This window comes from Typopeltis vanoorti, chromosome 14 (assembly GCF_054136105.1).
Source record: "Typopeltis vanoorti isolate ZY-2024b chromosome 14, IOZ_Tvanoo_1.0, whole genome shotgun sequence".
NCBI lineage: Eukaryota > Metazoa > Arthropoda > Arachnida > Uropygi > Thelyphonidae > Typopeltis > Typopeltis vanoorti.
In genome coordinates, this window is record NC_143562.1 from 78,669,256 (window position 1) to 78,690,052 (window position 20,797).

The 20,797-nt window shown below is 33.6% G+C and overlaps 1 protein-coding gene across 4 annotated transcripts in view; it reads right to left on the reverse strand.

The window, feature by feature from the left end:
• The window catches only part of Rlb1 (lysine-rich basic protein Rlb1), a 183,939-nt gene that overhangs the window by 159,944 nt on the left and 3,198 nt on the right, over positions 1-20,797 (reverse strand). For all 4 annotated transcript variants that reach the window (XM_090403377.1, XM_090403376.1, XM_090403375.1 and 1 more), the window contains exon 2: positions 15,597-15,685. In XM_090403377.1, the coding sequence (XP_090259503.1) occupies positions 15,597-15,685 (89 nt within the window). The remainder of the gene's footprint in view (positions 1-15,596; positions 15,686-20,797) is intronic.

A 20,797-nucleotide genomic window follows, 5' to 3' on the forward strand; every position in this document is an offset into this window, starting at 1 on the left:
TGGGGCATTACATCAAGCAACATTTAGTCTTTATTTGAGTTGTAAGTCAGCAATTAAAATTGAAGGAAGTACAGGAAGATGGTTTAATGTTAAATCTGGTGTGAGACAAGGATGTACATTATCCCCTCTGTTATTCTTTATCTATATGGATCACATTATGAAGAAAAGTGGTATTAAACATGATATCAAAATTGGAGATGTTAATGTCAGCTCTTTGCTTTATGTCGAGATGTTATACTTCTAAATAAATCCACTACAAGTCTACAAGATTCTCTGACTAAATTGAATAACTGTCGTAATAGATATGGTATGAAGGTCAGCATTAAAAAGCCAAAGACAATGAAAATAGGCAGAATCATTGAAAATGTCAACTGTGTTGTGAATGGAGAACTTGTGGAACAAGTAAAACATTTCAGCTACTTAGGCACGATTTTTAGTGAAGATGGTAAATTAAATATAGAAATAGACAACAGAATCAACAAAGCTGGTATGGAAGGAAGTCAACTGAATAAATTCATATGGAATAAGAGAGAAATTAGTCTGAACACTAAATAGCTGTATACAAGACAGTGTTCAAACCAGTTTTAACTTATGGATCTGAGGGCTGGGTCAGAAGTAAAACACTTGACCAAAGACTAGAGACCGCAGATATGAGAGTCCTGAGAAAGATCAGAGGTGTGAACAGATGTCAACAATAGCAATATCATATTAAAACCGAGGATATTAGGAAAGAACTTGGCATTGTCAGTACAATGTCAGACAATAGAAATAGAAGATCTGATAATGTTGGAGTCTTGACAAGTAACAGACTGATTTGGAGGAAAATTGTAGATAGGAAGTTAGTAATGATATAAATTTTTCATGTAGTACTATCATATCCTGTACACCACTTGAGGGTACATGGCAGGAAATTGATGATGATGATGAATATTTCTATCATCTAAGGCACTTTTTTTACAGTATCAATCCACCTATATCTTGGTCGTCTTCTGGGTAGTTTTTCCTACCAACCGGGCAGAGAAAGACTTGTTTTGCTAATCTTTCCTTCGCTCATTCTGTTTAAGTGACCATACCACCTGAAATTAGCTCTGCTAACACATTCCTGGATGCTGACAATGTCAAGTTCTTTCCTAATAGCCTCGTTTTTAAAATGATATTGCCATTGATGCTATCTGTTCGTGTCCCTAATGTTTCTCAAGTCTCCCATATCTGTAGTCTCTAGTCTTTGGTCAAGTGTTTTACTTCTGACCCAGCTCTCAGATCCATAAGTTAAAACTGGTTTAAATACTGTCTTGTATATAGTAATTGAGTGTTCTGACTAATTTCTCTCTTATTCCATATGAATTTATTCAATTGACTTTCTGCCTATTTTCATTGTCTTTGGCTTTTTAATGCTGACCTTCATACCATATCTATTACAACAGTTATTCAATTTAGTCAGAGAATCTTGTAGACTTGTAGCGGATTTATTTAGAAGTATAACATCGTCTGCATAAAGCAAAGAGCTGACATTAACATCTCCAATTTTGATATCAGGTATAATACCACTTTCCTTCATAATGTGATCCATATAGATAATGAATAACAGAGGGGATAATGTACATCCTTGTCTCACACCAGATTTAACATAAGACCATCTTACTGTACTTCCTTCAATTATAACTGCTGATTTACAACTCAAATAAAGACTTATTCTCGTGGAAAGGCTTAGACTTTGGTTATGCATTTTTTTACTAAATAATTTAAGGAAATTACAACGTCAACTAGCATATACATTAAAATTTATTTTAATGTATATCCTAGTTGACGTTGTAATTTCCTTAAATTATTTAGTAAAAAAAAAAAAAATAAAGACTAAGTATTGCTTGATATAATTCCCCATTGACACCATATAACTATAGTGTATTGAATAGCTTCTCTCTTGGCACCTTGTCATATGCCTTTTCCAGATCTACAAAACTTAAATACAGATCTTTGTTATATTCCCATGATTTCTCAACTATTTGTCGTAAAGTAAAGATCTGATCCTGACAGCCTCTATTTGGCCTGAATCCAGCTTGTTCTTCACCGAGCTTTTCTTCAACAATTCTTCTCAACCGTTTCTCAAGTACACCTACATAAATCTTACCAGGAACACTCAGTAGAGAAATACTTCTGTAATTTTCATATTGTTTTATTTCCCTTTTTTATACATGGGTACTATGAGATCTCTACTGCAATCATCAGGAATTTGTCCCTCCGTCCAGGCCTTTTGAACTATGCAGTGCAGCCACTGTAAGACTATTATACCTCCATATTTCAGCATTTCTGGACAAATATATTCATCTACTCCTGCTGCCTTTCAACATTTCAAGCCTTTGATGGCTTTTTCTACTTCAAGTATGGATATATATATTCCTGACTGTATGCCTGTTGAGTGTTTTTTTTATCAATGTGCTATCATTGCTTGTTTCATCTAGCAATTTTTCAAAGTAATTATTCCATACTTAAATGATATCTTTTTCTCCAGTTTTCATCTGAACTTTATCATCTCATCTCTAATTCCTTTTACAACATTCTTTCCTCCATTTCTGAGCTTCTTCAACAACCTCCAGAATATCTTGCCACCTTCTTGATATTTATTTTCTATGTTCTTACCAGTCTTCCCATTACTTTTGTTTAGCTAGTTTTACACAGTGTTTAGCTTTCTTACATTTGTCTCTGCATTCTCTAAGAGCAAAAGCTGACTTATTTGTCAGGAACTTTTGATGTGTTTTCTTCTTTTCCTTCACTGCCTCTTTAACTTCCTGCATCCACCATGGAGTTCTGATTTTTCTATCCTTACAGACAACCTCATCACATGCCTCTCTGGCTGAATCAATCCATGTTTCTTTAAGGCTTCCTACTGAATCTCCAAGGTTTGGTTCCTGTTCTCAAACACTTTCATTATTTCTTCACTAATCTTTGTGTATTTTAGTCAACAGTTCACATCTGAGAGCTGCTGAACTTTTATTCGCTTTAAAACTTTCTTAAATATTCTGCTTTTCAAAATTAAATTCAATTTTATCCTGCTCAAGACTAAATAGTGATCACTTTCAATTTCAAATCCTCTGTATACTCTGGTGTCCTGCACCAGGGAGAAAACATCACTATTGACAATAACATAGTCAATGAGACTTTTCTTATTCCTAGCCTCTTCTCTCCATGTGAATTTGTGCACATTTTTATGTTGGAACATGGTGCTAGTAATAACCAGTCCATGTCCTGAGCAGAAATCCAACAGGTATTTGCAATTATTATTAGCTTTGCTCTTTTCTCCAAATTTTTCCAAAATATTTTTGTGTGTCTGACAATCATTTCCTACTCTGCTATTTAGATCCCATACAAGGACCAACTTTTCCTTTTTCATTGTGTCAGCTGCTTTCTCTAAAGCCTCAAAAAATTTCTCCACTTCTGCCTTAGTAGAACCTTCTGAGGGACCATAGGCACAAATAAGTCTCATTTTCCAGTTCTCCATTCTGATATCTGCCCACATCACTCTACTTGGGACTGCCCACCATCAAGAAGATTAGCCTCGTATTTAGTGTTGAATACTACAGCTACTCCTTCTTTTCCCTGATTGAAAATAAATACAAAATATAACATTTTGTATTTATTGCTCAGAATGATCTCACCAGTTTTTGTCTTTTTTGTTTTGGTCACTCCTATTATGTCGAACTGGTACTTATCTAATTCCTCAGCTAGCTCCATTTCTTTGCCATTCAGGCTTCTTATGTCGATAGTACCGATCTTTAACTCTGACGATGTTGAGTTGGGGTGTGCTTTCAGATTTGTTCCAGTAGCTGACTTTTTGCTGACTTTCCCTGGTTCCCTGGCGAAAACAACGGGGGCCCTTGTTTAACCGGGCGACACCCCAGCCTGCATGAAATTTTGTCATGTTTACCACCATCATTTTCTATATTGGTTTAAGCCAATAAGAATACAATTTGGTCGGCTAAATCCCAAATTTCCAGCCCATCCTAGTTCATTCAGTGTCCAGGTAGATACCCAACAGGATGCACCACGAGAAGGTGAGGATTGAACATTAGGTCAGAAGCGTTGGTCGGTTCTCTGCATTCCTTTAAAGGCTATGTGGAGGTTTCCTCTCAGTTATACAGCTTTGACCCTATTACTGGAATCTGCCTGAGCCTTAAGAAACTTTTCAAACTTCAACAAATTTGGTATGTGAAACTGCCCCAAATTTGGGAAGTACTTATCCTCAGTCCAACAACCAAGACCATCCAATTTAACCTACTAATGGACATTCCAGGTGATCTGTTCCTTAACCTGTCCACAATACTAAATCCTTTCATTTAATGTAACACAGTTATTAATTATCGACTGCTACTACTATGTTAAGAACAACTAATTTCCCAATGTTTCAACCTTATCTAGAGTGGAGTGTATACACATATATATATGCAGACAAACTACATTACAATTCAAACAGTATGCGTAATACTAATTTGGTCAACCATTATTCTACTGGCCTGACCTCTAGTGTGAAAAAAAAACTATAACAAAGCTATATCCTATTTTACATGGCCAGAAAACAAATTCATATTAACCTTTACCACAACAACAGTAGTAGCCTAATCAATATATAAATAAGTGCCGTGGTTTTTTAATAATATATTATGGCATCCTGGAGAACTACAGTCCTAATTATTACAAAGGGTTATGTAGGTCAAATATGTGCCATCCATATTGTTGAGATTTTTAGACTATCATTATTTTTGAAATCAGGTGATTGATCAGAATTTCATAGGTTTCTATAAATATAAACCTATACCTGCTTTTGGTGTGATGTAGTTGATGTGCCTTTCGTCAACTCAGTGTAGAATATCCACAGCATGAGCAGAAAGATCAGATTAACCATAGTTATGTTCCTTTTTCCAGAATGTAATCATGCATCCAGTTTCACCTATATAAGGCAAGTTACAGATGCACTGAATATACTCCACTGCAGAGAGGATCAAGGGAGGAAGGGAATCCTTGGAAGAAATGAATAAGTTCTTTAATTCTGCAGAAGGTTTAAAGGTGGAATTACAGTTGTAATTTGTGTAGCATTCTGTTAATTTTTATTTGATAACCCTTTAATACATGAAATAGCTACAGTTTTATTTGTAACTAGTTTATTAACTAGTTACTAGTTTTTTTTGTACTAGTTTATTTTTATTTTCAGGCACAGTTTTGTGAAAAATTTTGTTGGCAAATTTTTGCTATAGCTATTTTTTAGGTAAGTGTTTTCTGATAATTTTAAATTCATGCTTAAGTGCTTGCTCATTGGAGCAAATCTTAATAGCTCATCTTAATCTAAATAGCTTCATTTTTTTTAGTGTGTTAAAAGCACCCAGTTTGGGAGGGGGTAAAGTTTGTTTGTGTGTGTCGGCCAGGATGTGTAGGCTTATAGTAAACATTGAAGGAAAACTGCTAGAGGAAAGATATGTGACAAATGTATGCAGAAATGGAAACATGTTCTGACTTTCAATTTCAACCGTGAATTGTATGTTTGTGTTGTTTGTAGTGGCTGAGTAAGGTGTCTAAAATCTGGTGGTTGTGAAGCCAGATAATGAAAACAAGGACAATGTACCTGGCCAGACTTTGGGTTTAAAGTAAAGGAATCTAGAGTATGTTGCTCAAGAAACCATGTAAAAGTTCATAACAGGAGGACAGTGGCAAGCACATGGCTGCACCTTCTTTCTGCAGATATAAGTATTTTGCCACACAAAATAACTAGAATATAGCACATGGGCAAGACGGCCATGTACAAGTGGAAATGTGTTCTGTAAAAAAAGAATTGATTGGGACATTTGTGAAAAGGGCAGATTGTCACAACTGACTAATAAATCAGTTTTGTCAAGTGTAATGTTTTTACTTTTGTTTACAAAGTGTTGTGTGTTTTTTATATAGGAGGAGAAATGACCTACCAACTCCTCAAGTGTCAATGCTAGTTTCTTGGCTAGGTGATAATTGGGGCTGTTGATATCTAAAACTATTGGGCAGAGCAGTGTTCTCTCTTTGTGTATCTTAAGCAGACAGTAAATTCTTGGGAAACAAGCATAGTATGAAGTAGTTATGATAAGATTACTATGATGCTGAGAAAGATTAAGACAGAACAGAAATATTAGAGTGTATAAAACTTAAATTTCCATACAGTACTTTTTTCTTTTTAATCCAAAAATGGTTTAAAAGAAGGAGACTGAAGAAAGAGACAGAAAAATAAAACTGCAGTATATTCTTTTCATGAAATTAGTGAGTAATATATATATAAAACTAAGAGAGAGACTAAGGTTTAAATAACAGAGAAATCCAGGCCTGAAACTTGTTTACAAGCCAATTTAGGCCTCTGATAATGGGTGGTGTCTCACACAAGTCAATGAAAAATCATCACCAATGAAAGACATCCACAAACATCCATGCCACAGTGAAATCTGAACTTGCTCATAGCCTGTAGGTTGGAGAGCAGCAATGCCATCCATATTGCTAATTAGGCAGTGAGCTAATATTTTATGGCTTAGAAATGTCAATTCCCCCCATTTGTTTTTGTAACATTATATAGGGCAGTCAACTCTCACTCTAGAAAACATCATTATAATAAACTTTCACTATATCATCATCAAATTCCTGCCATGTACCCTCAAGGAGTGTACAAGATATGATAGTACTACATGAAAAATTTACATCATCACTAACTTCCTATCTACAATTTTCCTCCAAATCAGTCTGTTACTTGTCAAGATTCCAACATTATCAGATCTTATATTTCTATCATCTAAGGCACTTTGTACAGTATCACTCCACCTATATCTTGGTCTTCCTATGGGTCGTTTTCCTGCAAACCTGGCAGAGAACACTGTTTTGCTAATCTTTCCTTGCCCATTCTATTTAGGTGACCATACCACCTGAGATTAGCTTTGCTAACACATTCCTGGATGCTGACAATGTAAGTTCTTTCCTAATATCCCCTGTTTTAATATGATATTGCCACTGATGCCATCTGTTCACACCTGTAATCTTTCTCAGGACTCTCATATCTGCAGTCTCTAGTCTTTGGACAAGTGTTTTACTTCTTACCCAGCTCTCAGGATCCATAGATTAAAACTGGTTTGAACACTGTCTTGTATACAGCTAATTTAGTGTTCTGACTAATTTCTCTCTTATTCCATATGAATTTATTCAATTGACTTCTTACCATATCAGCTTTGTTGATTCTGTTGTCTATTTCCATATTTAATTTACCAACAAGGTCATCAAAATCCCAGCAAAATCACTACAGGTATGATGCTAACCTAACAAAAAATATTCATTATAAAGCTATTCCTGTGATTCCCAGCAGGTACCATAGGAATAGCTTGTTATAAATATAGTCAACTTTCCCTACATGTAGAGCTGACTGTATATTTTATGCTAATGCACAAGATTACCTTTAAATAAAGCCACCCTCTTGAGAGAGGGATGAAGCATGCCACTGTATTGCTAAAATGTGATTGAGAAACATTTACAAAATGAGAAAGCTGAGGGCAGCAAGTTGTTGCTTAAAAGAATGAACCTTGATTGTATTTCACTATAAATGCACACAATGTCTGTTGGTCAGAAAATATTTAATAATGCTCCTCCATATCAGTTAAAAGGAATCTTTTTTCATAAGTAATATTGTGAAGATGCTTAATTCTTTGTCAAATTATTTGGGAAAGAAATTCAATTAAACCATTTGTTTGATTAAACTGTTTCGTAATCTCAATGCCTGTTGGAAGGCTACTAGAGAGTAAAGCTACTTTTTTTTTTTTCAATTTAAAAAAACCAGAAGAGGACTTAAAATTATGAAGATTTATTTTAGTTAACTGATCCTAAACTGTACTAATTACATAATAATCAGAATAAGTGCAATATTGTGATGATGGGGAGGAAGAGATCTTGAATGTCAAAAAGTCAAGACATTTTTCTTAGTCAATTCTATTTTTTTTTAAGTAATAAATGAGAGCCTAAGTCCAAACAGCATAGAAAAGAAAAAAAAAAAAAACAGCATTGCTATTTTCAGTTTAATAAAGTCCGAACACAAACAGAATCTGGATATTAGTTTATTGTCAGATCTAAAAATATGGTACTGCATTAATTACAACACATGTAATGTAATTTTATGTTGTCTTTTTTTTTTTCTTTCTTATTTTGTGATATATACTGTAATGAAATGTATCATCATCATGCGTATCAAGGATTTAGGCCTAACATAGCCTGTTCCAGTCGTAGAAGTCATCATTGAATCATTTAAGAGGACATCCTGGTTTTCGTTTTCCTAATGGATTGTACTTTAAGGCTCGTTTTGGTAATTTTTCTGTTTTTCATTCTTTGAACATGTTCTATCCATTTATGTTTATATTTTTTAATTTTTCTATTACTGGAATTTCTATTACTAGTAATGAAATGTATAAATAGTATAATTAAAATGTCACACTATTATCATTTTCTTTTTTTTTTCCTTTTCTGTTTTCTCTTCTTATTTACTAACAATATAATGGAAAGTTTCAGGGATTACCTGTATTATTATTATTATTATTATTACCCAAGACCCCATGGAGTCAAAGACTCATCTAGGAGGTCCTTTAATCGCAGACATAGCTCATCATACCACGCTTTAAACACACTAAAATTCTCTGCAGACACCACACTCTCAGGCAAGACATTCCAATCATTCACAACTCTGCATGAAAAAAAACCTGCTTCTCACTCCCCTACTCACACTCTCCTTATGCAGCTTCCAGGGATGACCTCTGGTTCTCCCCTGATCTCCCACTGTTTTCTGTAGAATCTCTCCAACATTGTTCCTATAACAACCCCTTACTAACTTGTAGGTTTCTATCATATCTCCCCTCTTCCTCCTATCCACTAGACTCTGTAAATTGCATGTTCTCAATCTTTCCTCATATTTGACATTCCAGAGGTCAGAAACTACCTTAGTCAGTTGCTCTGTACCCTTTCCAACATCTCTTGTCCTTTTGAAAACCAGGTGACCAAATAAGGGCACAGTAGTCCATGTGTGGCCTAATCAAAGCCTTACAGAATGGAACAAGAATCTCACTACTACAACTCAGTGTCCTCCACATCATTCCTAGAAGCCATTGCTAAAATTGTCTTCACAATTTTGGCAATGTGTCCCATAAACTTCAAATCCTTATCCGCTATCACCCCAAGATCTCTTATTTCCTCCATCTCTGACAATATATCCACACCAAGTATAAATTTTGCATCCCATCTTTGTTTCTCAAATTTTAAAACCTTACATTTTGCAATACTGAACTTGCATCCCCATTCGTGAACCCAATCACTCAATTTATTCAAGTCTCCTTGTAAGGCCACAACATCTTCTCTACTCTTCATAGTCGTCCCAACTTTGCATCATCTGCAAACAACTAAATATCTCCATCCACATCTTCGCCAATATCATTAATACACAAGTTAAATAGTAATGGCCCTAAAACAGATCCCTGAGGCACACCACTAGTGACCTTCCTTTCCTAGGATATTACTCCCCCATACACAACTTGCTGATACCTATCAGATAGCCAGTCTCCGATCCAATACACTAATCTAATATCCAATCCCCATCTGCTATAGTACAGTAATCAATCAAGTCTCTGCAAAATCTAAGTATATTACTATGTATTCCTGTCATCTGTCCAAGGAAGCAGTCACCTTATTGTAATAAGTAAGTAGATTACTAAAACATGACCTCCCTTTAGCAAATCCATGCTGTCCATCAAAGATAACACCATTGATGTCAACCCAATTCTGGATCCTAGTTCTCACAAGTTTCACCAACAACTTAACCACAACACCTGACACACAGATAGGCCTATAATTTGATGCTTGAGTTCTATCACCTCCCTATGAAGCAGAACAATCTTGCCCTCCTTCCACTCCTTAGGAACTTGACCCAATGCAAGACTCATATTGAAAAAATATGTCAAAGCAGATGTTAACTCCCTGGCACATTCCTTTAAAATAAGTGGTGATATATTATCAAGTCACACAGCCTTATTAACCTTCCTACCGGCTGAGGTAGATGAAATATCCAGCCCACCATAGCATTCTGCATGGATCAAAACTTCATCGGCATTGTACCTTTTATCATGCAATTACCTCCCTCCGCCGTTAATCCCTTTACGGCTATTTTAGAGCCATTCGTGGATTAACTGTTAGTGCCTGACTAACAGTTTGTGTCACCTGTCTTTACACACACTGTTTTACTTGGAATTTTCTTTACTGTCCTAAAATATTTGACTTTTTTGCCTCTAAAATGATTTATTGTGTTTCTTTTCCAAAAATTGAAATGAATTTCACATGTGCGAAAATAATCAATCCTGAAATGACCATCTATCAGCCTTTGCAATGAATCTATTTAGTAGTAGCAAAGTTGCTGTATTATTCTGCTGTATTATAAATTTATTCTTCAAATCACTGCAATGGAACAGTTGCACTGGTTGTTCCAATATAGAAACAACTTTTTTCGTGAATTTTCGATGTTTGCATTGAACATATTATGTCACATATTTATATTTTTAAATAATATTTATTGAAATAAATATGACCTTTTGCTTTCTTTCCTAGCAAAATACCGTTATATGGATCATCACATTTCAGTTTTAGAAACGAATTTTTTTTTGTTTTGTTTTATGTACAACAAACAATGTTATATTGCATAACTCGGTTTCCGATTGTGAATCTTTTTGGTATCAAAAATTTATATCCAATGATGTTTAAGCAGGGATTCTTCGCCTTTTCTTTTTGTAGGATGCACATTACTATAATATCCAGCGTGTAACCACCGTAGATATGTTGAAAATATAATATGAAGGATATCATATACAGAATGATTCAAAATTTATGCTCATTTTGAAGATTTTCTAATGCTTACTCCCATCCTTATCCTCTCCTGGAATTCAATTACATAACCACTCTAAATTTCAGGTTCGTAAACGTTTCCAGACAGTATTCAAAATCTATTACTTCATTTTACCATTTCGACAAAAAAAATAAGACAATAATATTGTTGTACCCTGAAGCTTCTAATTCTGTACTATTTCTTTGCAATCTAAAACCAGCTGTTCTACTGTCTGCTGAAATGATTTGAAATTTTAGAAATTGTTTATATGCATACCACACAAAAGAAAGTTCAGTAGTATTATTTTAGTTTCTTTTTCTTAAAATAATCTAAATATTTTTACTTCTACTTATGGTTGCTATTTCTGAAGTAATCTACATCTTAGAAATACTTATAGTAATCCTCTTAGCTGGAGAAAAAGGTAAAGGCTTAGATTACTCTCAGTGCTATTGAGGAAGAAAATTGAGAATACTTAGCTAGAAGGGACACTAAAGTGCCTCAAGATACATTCTTGATGCGAGATACATCAAGAATGTCGTGTTTCGTTTTTAATTGTTGATTAGTAGACATCCTAACAGAAAAAAATACAGACATTTCTTTTACAGGCTGATACAGTATTTATGCTGAAATAAGTTCTTAATTTATAATGATCAGCTTCATTTTTATTTGAAAAAGTATAAATTATTTCATATAATTATTTTGAAAAAGAGGACTTGAATTATTCTAAAAGAAAAGGAGCATATGCTTCACATAATCTTGTTTTTTTGGGGAGGGCATGAAGGTTATATTGAAGACTTATTCAATTTGCAGATATTTCAGAGAATTTATTTTATAAATCATTTGCAAGACAACTGTTATGAACGTAAATCACTTGGGGAACATGCCCATTCATTTTAGTGTAAATAGTAGCAAAGGTTTAGCTACTTCAACAATGCTACGTATCTAAACTAGAAGAAAATGTCGTTATATCTGCTGATGTTAGAACTCTTACATAAATAATTTTTCTGGCATGAATTCTCTATCAGCTATAGTGTAATCAATCTACAGATTTTTGCCCTCTTGTATTCTACCATCTTATGTGCGGTGATTTCTTCTTTGTACTACAAGAAAAAAAAATCAGATAACACAAGAAAAATGTGGAGTATTTTCTTTTTCATTGGGTGAATTTACAATGTTCTCTCTTTGTGTTTTGAAATAAAGTACAAATGATTTTTTTTCTTACTATTTTTGCCATTATAACATCTGATACAATTATAAGAGTGACGTTTTACCGTTTTCTCCCACACGAGAAAAAGAAATATGAAAATAATATTGTTGATTAGTTGAACTTTTGTAGTGGAAATTTTTAATACAAAATTTTGTAATTTAAATATATATATATATAAGCAAAAGTATTGCTTATTATAAAATTGGAGCATAATATCTGAACTAGCAGAAAATATACATATCAATTTAAATCGCAACCGTTAATTTTATTTTGTAATGACCAATTATACAGGGAAACCAAGAAGGTGAAAGTGCAAAGAACAGTAGATTACAATATAAAGAAAAAAAATTTAGTGATATGATTAAAGAATTTCATTATTCTCTATAAAGCAAAGTCGCTCAAGCACATCCTTCAGGAAATCTGTGAAGTATTCTTCGAATCATGATTTTGAACAAAAATATAACATAATCTCGAACATCGACAGCCGGTTTTTTTAAATAATATTCCAAATAATTATCATGATTAATTTCTTCGAGAACAAAGAAAATGTTTTGTGGAGTAAGCGATTAGAAAAAATTAGCACAAAAAAAAAATTAAAAATTAAATTGGTTCTCGAAGGTAACGCAATATTTAAGTGAATAAATTATGCAAGGATATTTATTTTGTCCAGCCATTAAAATTGTATTGTACAATAAAAAGATAAAATAAAAATAATTTCTATATTTTTAGTTTAACCAATATAACTAAAATTCAGTTACCCAGCATAGAACAAGGAACTGCATTTCTTGTTATAGGTAACTGAGTCACAGCTATGAGCCTGAGATAATTGATTAAGTGCTCTCTTCAGCGTGAGGGATTATCACACCTTCTAATGGACATGCTGGTCGAACTGCACTTCTTATCCATGTTCTTTCATCAGATAGCATACATCGTATCCAGATTTAGCTGGATGTCTATAGACATCCTGGCCGGTTGGGGGATTAACATCTAGTTTGCTCAACTTCCCATACACCTCTTACTCACTTACAGTCAGTTTCTCCTCCCCATCATCAACTATTCTCAATCTCTCCATGAAGTCACATTCACAAGATTGAAAGACCTTTATGAACTGCTCATTAAGTATCTCCACTATATCTTCTGCAACAGCTGTCTTTATACCATTTTCTCCAATCAGCGTCATCCTTTCATAATCTTTTAGTATTTTTTTTTTTTTTTGCTGGCTACATATCGAAAGAACTCCCTAGGATTCTTTTTGGCTTCATTAGCTAACTGCTGCTCATACCTTACTTTTGCTACCCTTACCAACCAAGTCACTCACCTTGCCTGGTCTTTGTAATCCTCATGGAATTGGTTATTACCACTTCTCTCATGCTGCCTCCATAATGCCCTTTTTCTGCGTATCGATGCTTAATCTCTTTATTCATCCATTTTACACCTACCTTATTTAACCTTCTGACCCTTGGAATACATTTAGACATTGCTTCTACTAGATAGTTCTGAAAATTCCCCAAGCTGCATTGATCTCTTTTCTTCATAATCACCCCCCCCCCTTGTAGTTCCACATATACACTTTTCTTGCAGAGATGCACACTGCTGGCAACCACCCAGGTAATCACTTCTTGCATATTTTATTAACAATAAAAGTGAAATTCATGAATCAATAACGTTTGTTAACTGTGTTGCTCTTCTTCTTCTTTTTCTTAACATGGAATTTAGGCCAAATGGCCTGTTCTGGTCTCATGCCATCTCTTTCTTGGTCTACAGATTCTTCTTTTTCCACTTATTTTGTATCTGTATAATATTTTTGGTAGTCTGCTGTTGTCCAGTCGATTTAAATGTTCTGGCCATTTTTGTTTATACTGTCTTATGTAATAATTAATTGGTTTTATTTTCAGGGATTGTAAGATTTCTTCATTTTTTTGTGGTCCCACTTGGTATATCCAGCTGTTTTTCTGGGGAACTTCATTTCTGCTGTTTGAATTCGTTTTTCATCTTTCTTTTTCATGGTCCATGTTTCGTTTCTGCATAGTAGAGCTGGTTTTGACAAGACATTATATAGTCTGATTCTAGTGTGTTTTTGTACTAGGGATGGCTTAAATATATTATTTATTATGCCATTTACCTTGACAAAGTTTGATATTTTAGTGTATGACTTTTTCTTCTTCGTATGATAGATCACATCCTAAGTATCTGAAAGTGTTTACTTGTTCTAGTATTTTATTATCTATCACTATTTTACTTCTTATTGGGTTTTCTCCTTTGGATGCCATTATTTTTGTTTTTTCTTTAGATATTGTCATATTATATTGCTTTGAGATATCATTTAACGATTTTAATGATCTTTGTAGGTCATCTTCTGATGTAGCTAATACTATTTGATCATCTGCAAATAGTAGTGTATCTATCTTCATTTGCAGGGTGATTTTTATACCAAATGGGTTATGCCGTTTCCAGATTGTTATAATTTTATATATATATATATATATATATTGAAAAGCAGAGGTGAGACAGTACATCCTTGTCATACTCCTCTTGATATTAACTGCTATTTTATTTCCTGTACATATTTCTTGAATGGATTGTAAAAGTTGGTTTAGTATGTTTAAATCGGTTAATATTTTAAGCAATTTTTGTCTACTAATTTTGTCAAAGGCTTTTTCTTAATCAATAAAGGCCGACCATGTGTGTTTCTTTTTGAAATTTTCTTCTCTTTTCTATTAATACTTTTAAAGTAAAAATTGGATCTATGCAGGATCATCCTTTTCGGAAACCATTTTATTCTTCTACTAATTTGTCTTCTACAATGCTGCTTAGTTTCTCTTTTAATATTCCTGCAAATATTTTATATCCTGTATTCAGCAGGCTAATTCCCCTATAATTATTGCAATCGTCTTTATTTCCTTTTTTATAGATTGTGATAACCAGTGCTTTTTTTCCAAGAGTTAGGAGTGTGTTGCTATCCATCCATAAATCAAGCAAGTTCAACCAGAGGTTCTTCTCCTTTTGATATTTTTCTACTGCTTTCCCCACAACACTACATCAATTATTCCAGCTTTACAACCTAGTTCTAATTCCAAGGCAGCTGGAGGTCATGTAACTCACTGTTTGTGCAACACCATTCGATGAAGAAAGAAAGAGAGAGATTGATATCTGTCCAATTTCTACTCCTGGAATTCGTGTTCCCATTACAGTCTATTTATATCTTTTCATGATACACGAAAACTGCATTCCATTAAAATAAAAACAACCTACACAGAACAAGAAATATTAAGTATGGAAATTCTTTTAGTGTATTTGGTGCATAAACATAGCGCTGCATTAATCAGTAATTAATTCTGTTGAAATCTATAGCACAGGTTCCAGATGTTTCCACTATAATAAAATTAGATTAAGTATTAGTGTATTATAAAATTTTCACACTTAGTAAAAATTCAACATGTGAAATTTTAAATTTTATAATATATTTACTAATTTAATCAAAATAATTGCCTTTTCAATCCAAGCTGCTTTATTTCTTTAACTAATTTGTTTATGGTATGGTTCTTGGCCTGTTTTACATGCTTTCTCATTAAAATAATCTGAAAAGACACAAATACATATAAATATATTTTTAATTTCATACCACACAACCAAAATTATTTGATGACAATCTTTATCTTAATGATGATGTATTATTAACAATTCTGATGAAATGAAGTTTAGCATTCTAAAATATTTCTTAGTTTACTACCATTAAAACAATTTTTGCTCTCCCCTCTCTTTCTAGAGAGAGAGAGAGAGGGAGAGGGAGAGAAAGAGTTTTTCCTCCCAATAGTGACCTTACTGGGAGGTAACTTACTTCCTACATGTTATATTGCACACAATGCATATATGGGGAATTCAAACGAATAAACTTATAAGGAATAAGAGAGTAATTAGCCAAAACACTAAACTAGCAACATATAAGACAGTGTTCAACCAGTTTGAAGTTATGGATCTGAAAGTTGGATTAAAAATAAAGCAATATCCTTTGTAACGAGTTGCCCTGGCATTGCATTACTAGGTGTTGGCTTATGCTTGGACTTGCCGAACTTTATATAGTTTCTATATTCGGCATGAAACTCTTAAATTAGATTTCTATCTTTGAGTTTCTTATTCGGCTTTGAAATAATGTGGGATTTAATATCCCCTTAATTTAAATAGCACTTATTATCCTTTATCCAAGTGTTAGCAAACAAAGTTTGCACCTGAAGTACTTTCAGGACTGGGGCAACTCGTGGTAAAGGTGGTATAAGTTCTCATCACTTGCCTTAGTATCTCCCATAATGTAAAGCACCTTGCAGACATGTATAATGCTATGCATTAAGGGAAGGGCCACTACCCAGACCAGTTTCAACCTTTATTGAGGTCTCATCAGTGGGAGCCAGACCCAGAGGTGGTGATACTAAGCTGGAAGTGATGGAGAAGTGGTCCCAGTCCTGAGAGTACTTCAGGCACAAACTTTGTTTGCTAACACTTGGATAAAGGATAAAACCCAATATATAATTAGCAGCATAGCCAAGTGAAAAAAAACTTCCATAAACTTATCTCTAATCCTGAAAAAGGGTGGCACACCAATTGGCAATTCCTATAGGTGGAGATGACCTGCAAATGCTTCTGCCTGATATCTCGACTTGGGCCTGGCTCCCACTGAAGAGACCTCAATAAAGGTCGAAACCGGTCTGGGTAGTGGCCCTTCCCTTAATGCATAACAATAGACATATCCGCAAGGAGATGTGTTTTGCATTATAGGAGATACTAGGATAGGAGTGTTGGTAGCTTGCTCCACCTTTGCAACGAGTTGCCCTGGTGTGTACCACCTTAACCCAGTCCTGAAGATACTTTCAGGCGCAAACTTTGTTTGCTCACACTTGGATAAAGGATTAAACTAAATTTATTATATTATCTCTAATCCAGAGAATTTTAATAATAGGGTGTGACACCCTTTGCCAACTCATACAGGTAACTATAACTTCTCCATCACTTCCACCTTAGTATCACCACCTCTGGGTCTAGCTCCCACTGATGAGACCACAATAAATTCCTGGAATCAGTCTCAGCTCTAAAAAACTTCCCAAACCTCAACAAATTTGGTTGCATGAGACTTCCCCAAATTTGGGAATCTTGCATCCTAACATCAGTCCAACAGCCAAGACAACCCAATTTAGTCCGTTAGGGCACCTTTAGGACTTCTAGGACCAATGCCAGTTGACCTCTTCAGCCTCATTTGCTCGTTGTCAGTGCCTGCGTGCACATATAGTTTTATGTTCCCAGAAGATGGCAATGTAACATTGCCGAAATATTGGAGGGTATTGATTAAAGTTTTTTAATTAATATTTTATTATTAATTAATTGTCATTTCCTAAAAAATTTAAAGGCACCAATGGGAATCATATTAAAAATGAAGACATTAGGAGAGAACTTGATTGGCATTCAAGAATGTGTGAACAAGGCTAATCTAAGGTGATGTGGTACTTAAACACAATCGGAGAGGAAATATTAGCAAAAAAACAAGTGTTCAATGTCAAGATGATAGAAAACAGACAAGAGGACAACCATGATCTAGATGGATTTCAGTCAGAAGTGCCTTAGATGGGACAATACTAGAGTGCTAACAAGCAGATTAATTTGGAGGAAAATTGAGATTAGTAATAATATAAACTTAAATCTCGCTCTCTCTCTTGGGAGGACCCTGTAGCCCCTAGAGAGCGCATCCCCTGGGTGGTGGATAGGGGAGCCCATCATGTGTGCATGTGTGTATATATATGGTGAGGTGGTCCGAATATACTGAATAAGGACTCGTGGACCAACAGGGCCATAAGGGGCAATCATCTTGATTGTAAGGGAAGCAGCACTCTTATGGACCCCTAGCTGGATGTCGTCTCCTTCTACTTTGAGGAAGATCCACTTACTTTAATCTTTCATATAAGGCCTTATCAGCCAATTCTTCTTATTGTATGATCCTTATGCTATTAAAGTACTCGAGGGCCATGGGGTCTTTTCATTTCTGGCTTTACAACTATGCCCTCTCTATAAACCTTACTATAATTCTTCTATAATCTACTCTTTCCCCTTCAATATATCCTATTCCTCCTATGGGTTTAAATTCGGAAGAAAGCTAGTTCAGAAGCCTTAAGGTAGCAGCCCTACCACTGAACTATTCCATCGTCAGGCTAGTCCCCTGACATGGAGAACATAATCCTACTTGTAAGCTGACAGAAAAAGATAATCAGATTGAATCTATGGAACGGCCCTGGAATGGAAAAGGTAAAACAAAAATGGAAACGACAAAATATAATACACATAGCAAACTGAAATGTAAGAGGAATAGCATATAAAGAAATAGAATTAGACCAATTATTAAATGAAAGAAATTTTAAAATAGCAGTAATCACTGAAACAAAAAAAAAAAAAATTAAAAGGAACTATGAGAACTGAAAATTTTAATGTGATATACAGTGGAGTCGACAGAGACCAAAGAGCACAAGCAGGAGTCATCATTTGGATTCATAACTCCCTTTCAAAACAGTTAAAACATAATAAATTATGGAATGAAAGAATAATAAAAGCTAGAATAAAAATAGAGAGAAGCTATTTAACAATAACTGGTTTATATGCCCCAGAAGAAGGAAGAGAACAGGATAATATTGATTTTTAAAATCAGCTACAAAACATATATAATAAAATAAATAAAAATGATTACATAATTTTAGCAGGAGACTTAAATGCAAGAATTGGAAACACGAAAATTAATAATAATATAGTAATACACAGAGAACATACTCTAAACAGGAATGGTAAAAAATTGATTGACTTTGTAGTTTATAATAAACTAAAAATAATGAATTCCTTCTATAAACATAAAGACATACATAAATATACTTGGGCAGCAAGAGGATGGAAATCAATATTAGATTACTTCATATTAAATGAAAAGACATCAAAATTTTCATTTCGAAATTACAGTTCACAGAGGATATGAAATAAGCAGTGAACCATTTCCTTGTTAAAATAAAATTAAGATTTTATATTAAATCTTAAGTTTATTATAACAGTTTTATTTTATTTTACAATAAAATTAAGATTGCCACCTAAATGGCTACAAGTAACAAGAACAGAAAAAAAAATTGAATCATTTGTTCATAAAACTAGACTACTGAATGACACAAATGTACAATGGCTATATGAACAAAGAATTAACCAATATCTAGATAAAATAAAACAAAATGAAGAAATAGAAATAAAATGGCTTAATATAAAAACGATACAAAATGCAGCAGCAAATGAAAGCTTAGGAAAGACCAAAAAATTTAATAAAAGGAAAAAAACTGAAGATCTGGGATGATACAATCAAAGAAATAATCAAAAAGAAAAAAGAAGCCTATCACAAATGGTTAAGCAGTAAAAGATTAGAAGATGAAATAGAATATAAAAGAATAAGAGCCATAGCTAAAAGAGAAGTCAGAAAAAGACAGAGAATCATGGAACAAATTTGTTTCTAATTTAGAACATGATTTATATAAAATAAGACCCAATGTATATAAGATTTTGAAACATTTAAATGCAGATACCAAAGAAAACATAAAATTAAACACTGAATTGAAATTAGAAGAATTTCTAAAGTACTACACAGAACTGTGGCCAGACAAATATTTTAAAAAAGACAACTGGCAAACACTTAATGAAAATGAAAAGGAAATAGCTAAAGAAGAATTAGAAATCAGCCTGAAAGAAACAAGAAACAGAAAATCACCTAGAGAAGATAAGCTAGGTTCAGAACTATATAAATATGCAGGAACAAGATTCAAAGAAAGACTCTTATTATTTTTAAATAAAATTTACTCAACTGGTATCCCCCTCAATAGAATGGAAAAAAGCAATTGTGATTCCTATCTTTAAAAAAGGTAACAGAGATGACCCTAAAAACTATAGAGGTATCAGTATACTAAATTCCTGTTACAAAATATATAGTAGAATCTTAAATAGCAAACTAATGAAATATTCCGAAAACTTTCTTTTACAGTACAGAATGGATTTAGAAAAGGACAATCATGTATAGACCCAGCCTTTTGCCTAAAATTAATAATAGAGAAAAGAAGAGAATACAATTTAGCAACACATATTGCATTTATTTACTTTGAAAAAGCATTTGATAAAGTTAAAAGAAACATATTATTTAACATATTAAAAGAAAGACAAATACCAAATAATATCCGAAAAGCAATCACAAGTATATATGAAAATAATCAAAAACAAATAAGATTAAATCACGAGCTATCATATACGAGAGAGAGATAAACCAAGGGTTCCGACAAGAATGTCCCCTCTCAGCAACTCTTTTTAATATCTACTTAAATGAAATAATAAAATGGAATAATAATTTACATCAAGGAATTAAACTTTCTCCTACAGTAAACTTAAACACTCTCCTCTTTGCCAATGATCAAATAATAATTACAAATTCTGAAGATAACTTACAGAAAGCTATTTTAGATCTAAATGAGATATCCAAAGATTATGGTATGATAATATCAACAGAAAAATCAAAAACTATGGCCTTTAAAGGACAAGATCCAGCAAGAAGTAAAATAGTAATAGATAACAAGATCTTAGAACAGGTGAATTCATTTAACTACCTAGGATGTATGATCACATATGAAAATGAAAAAGAT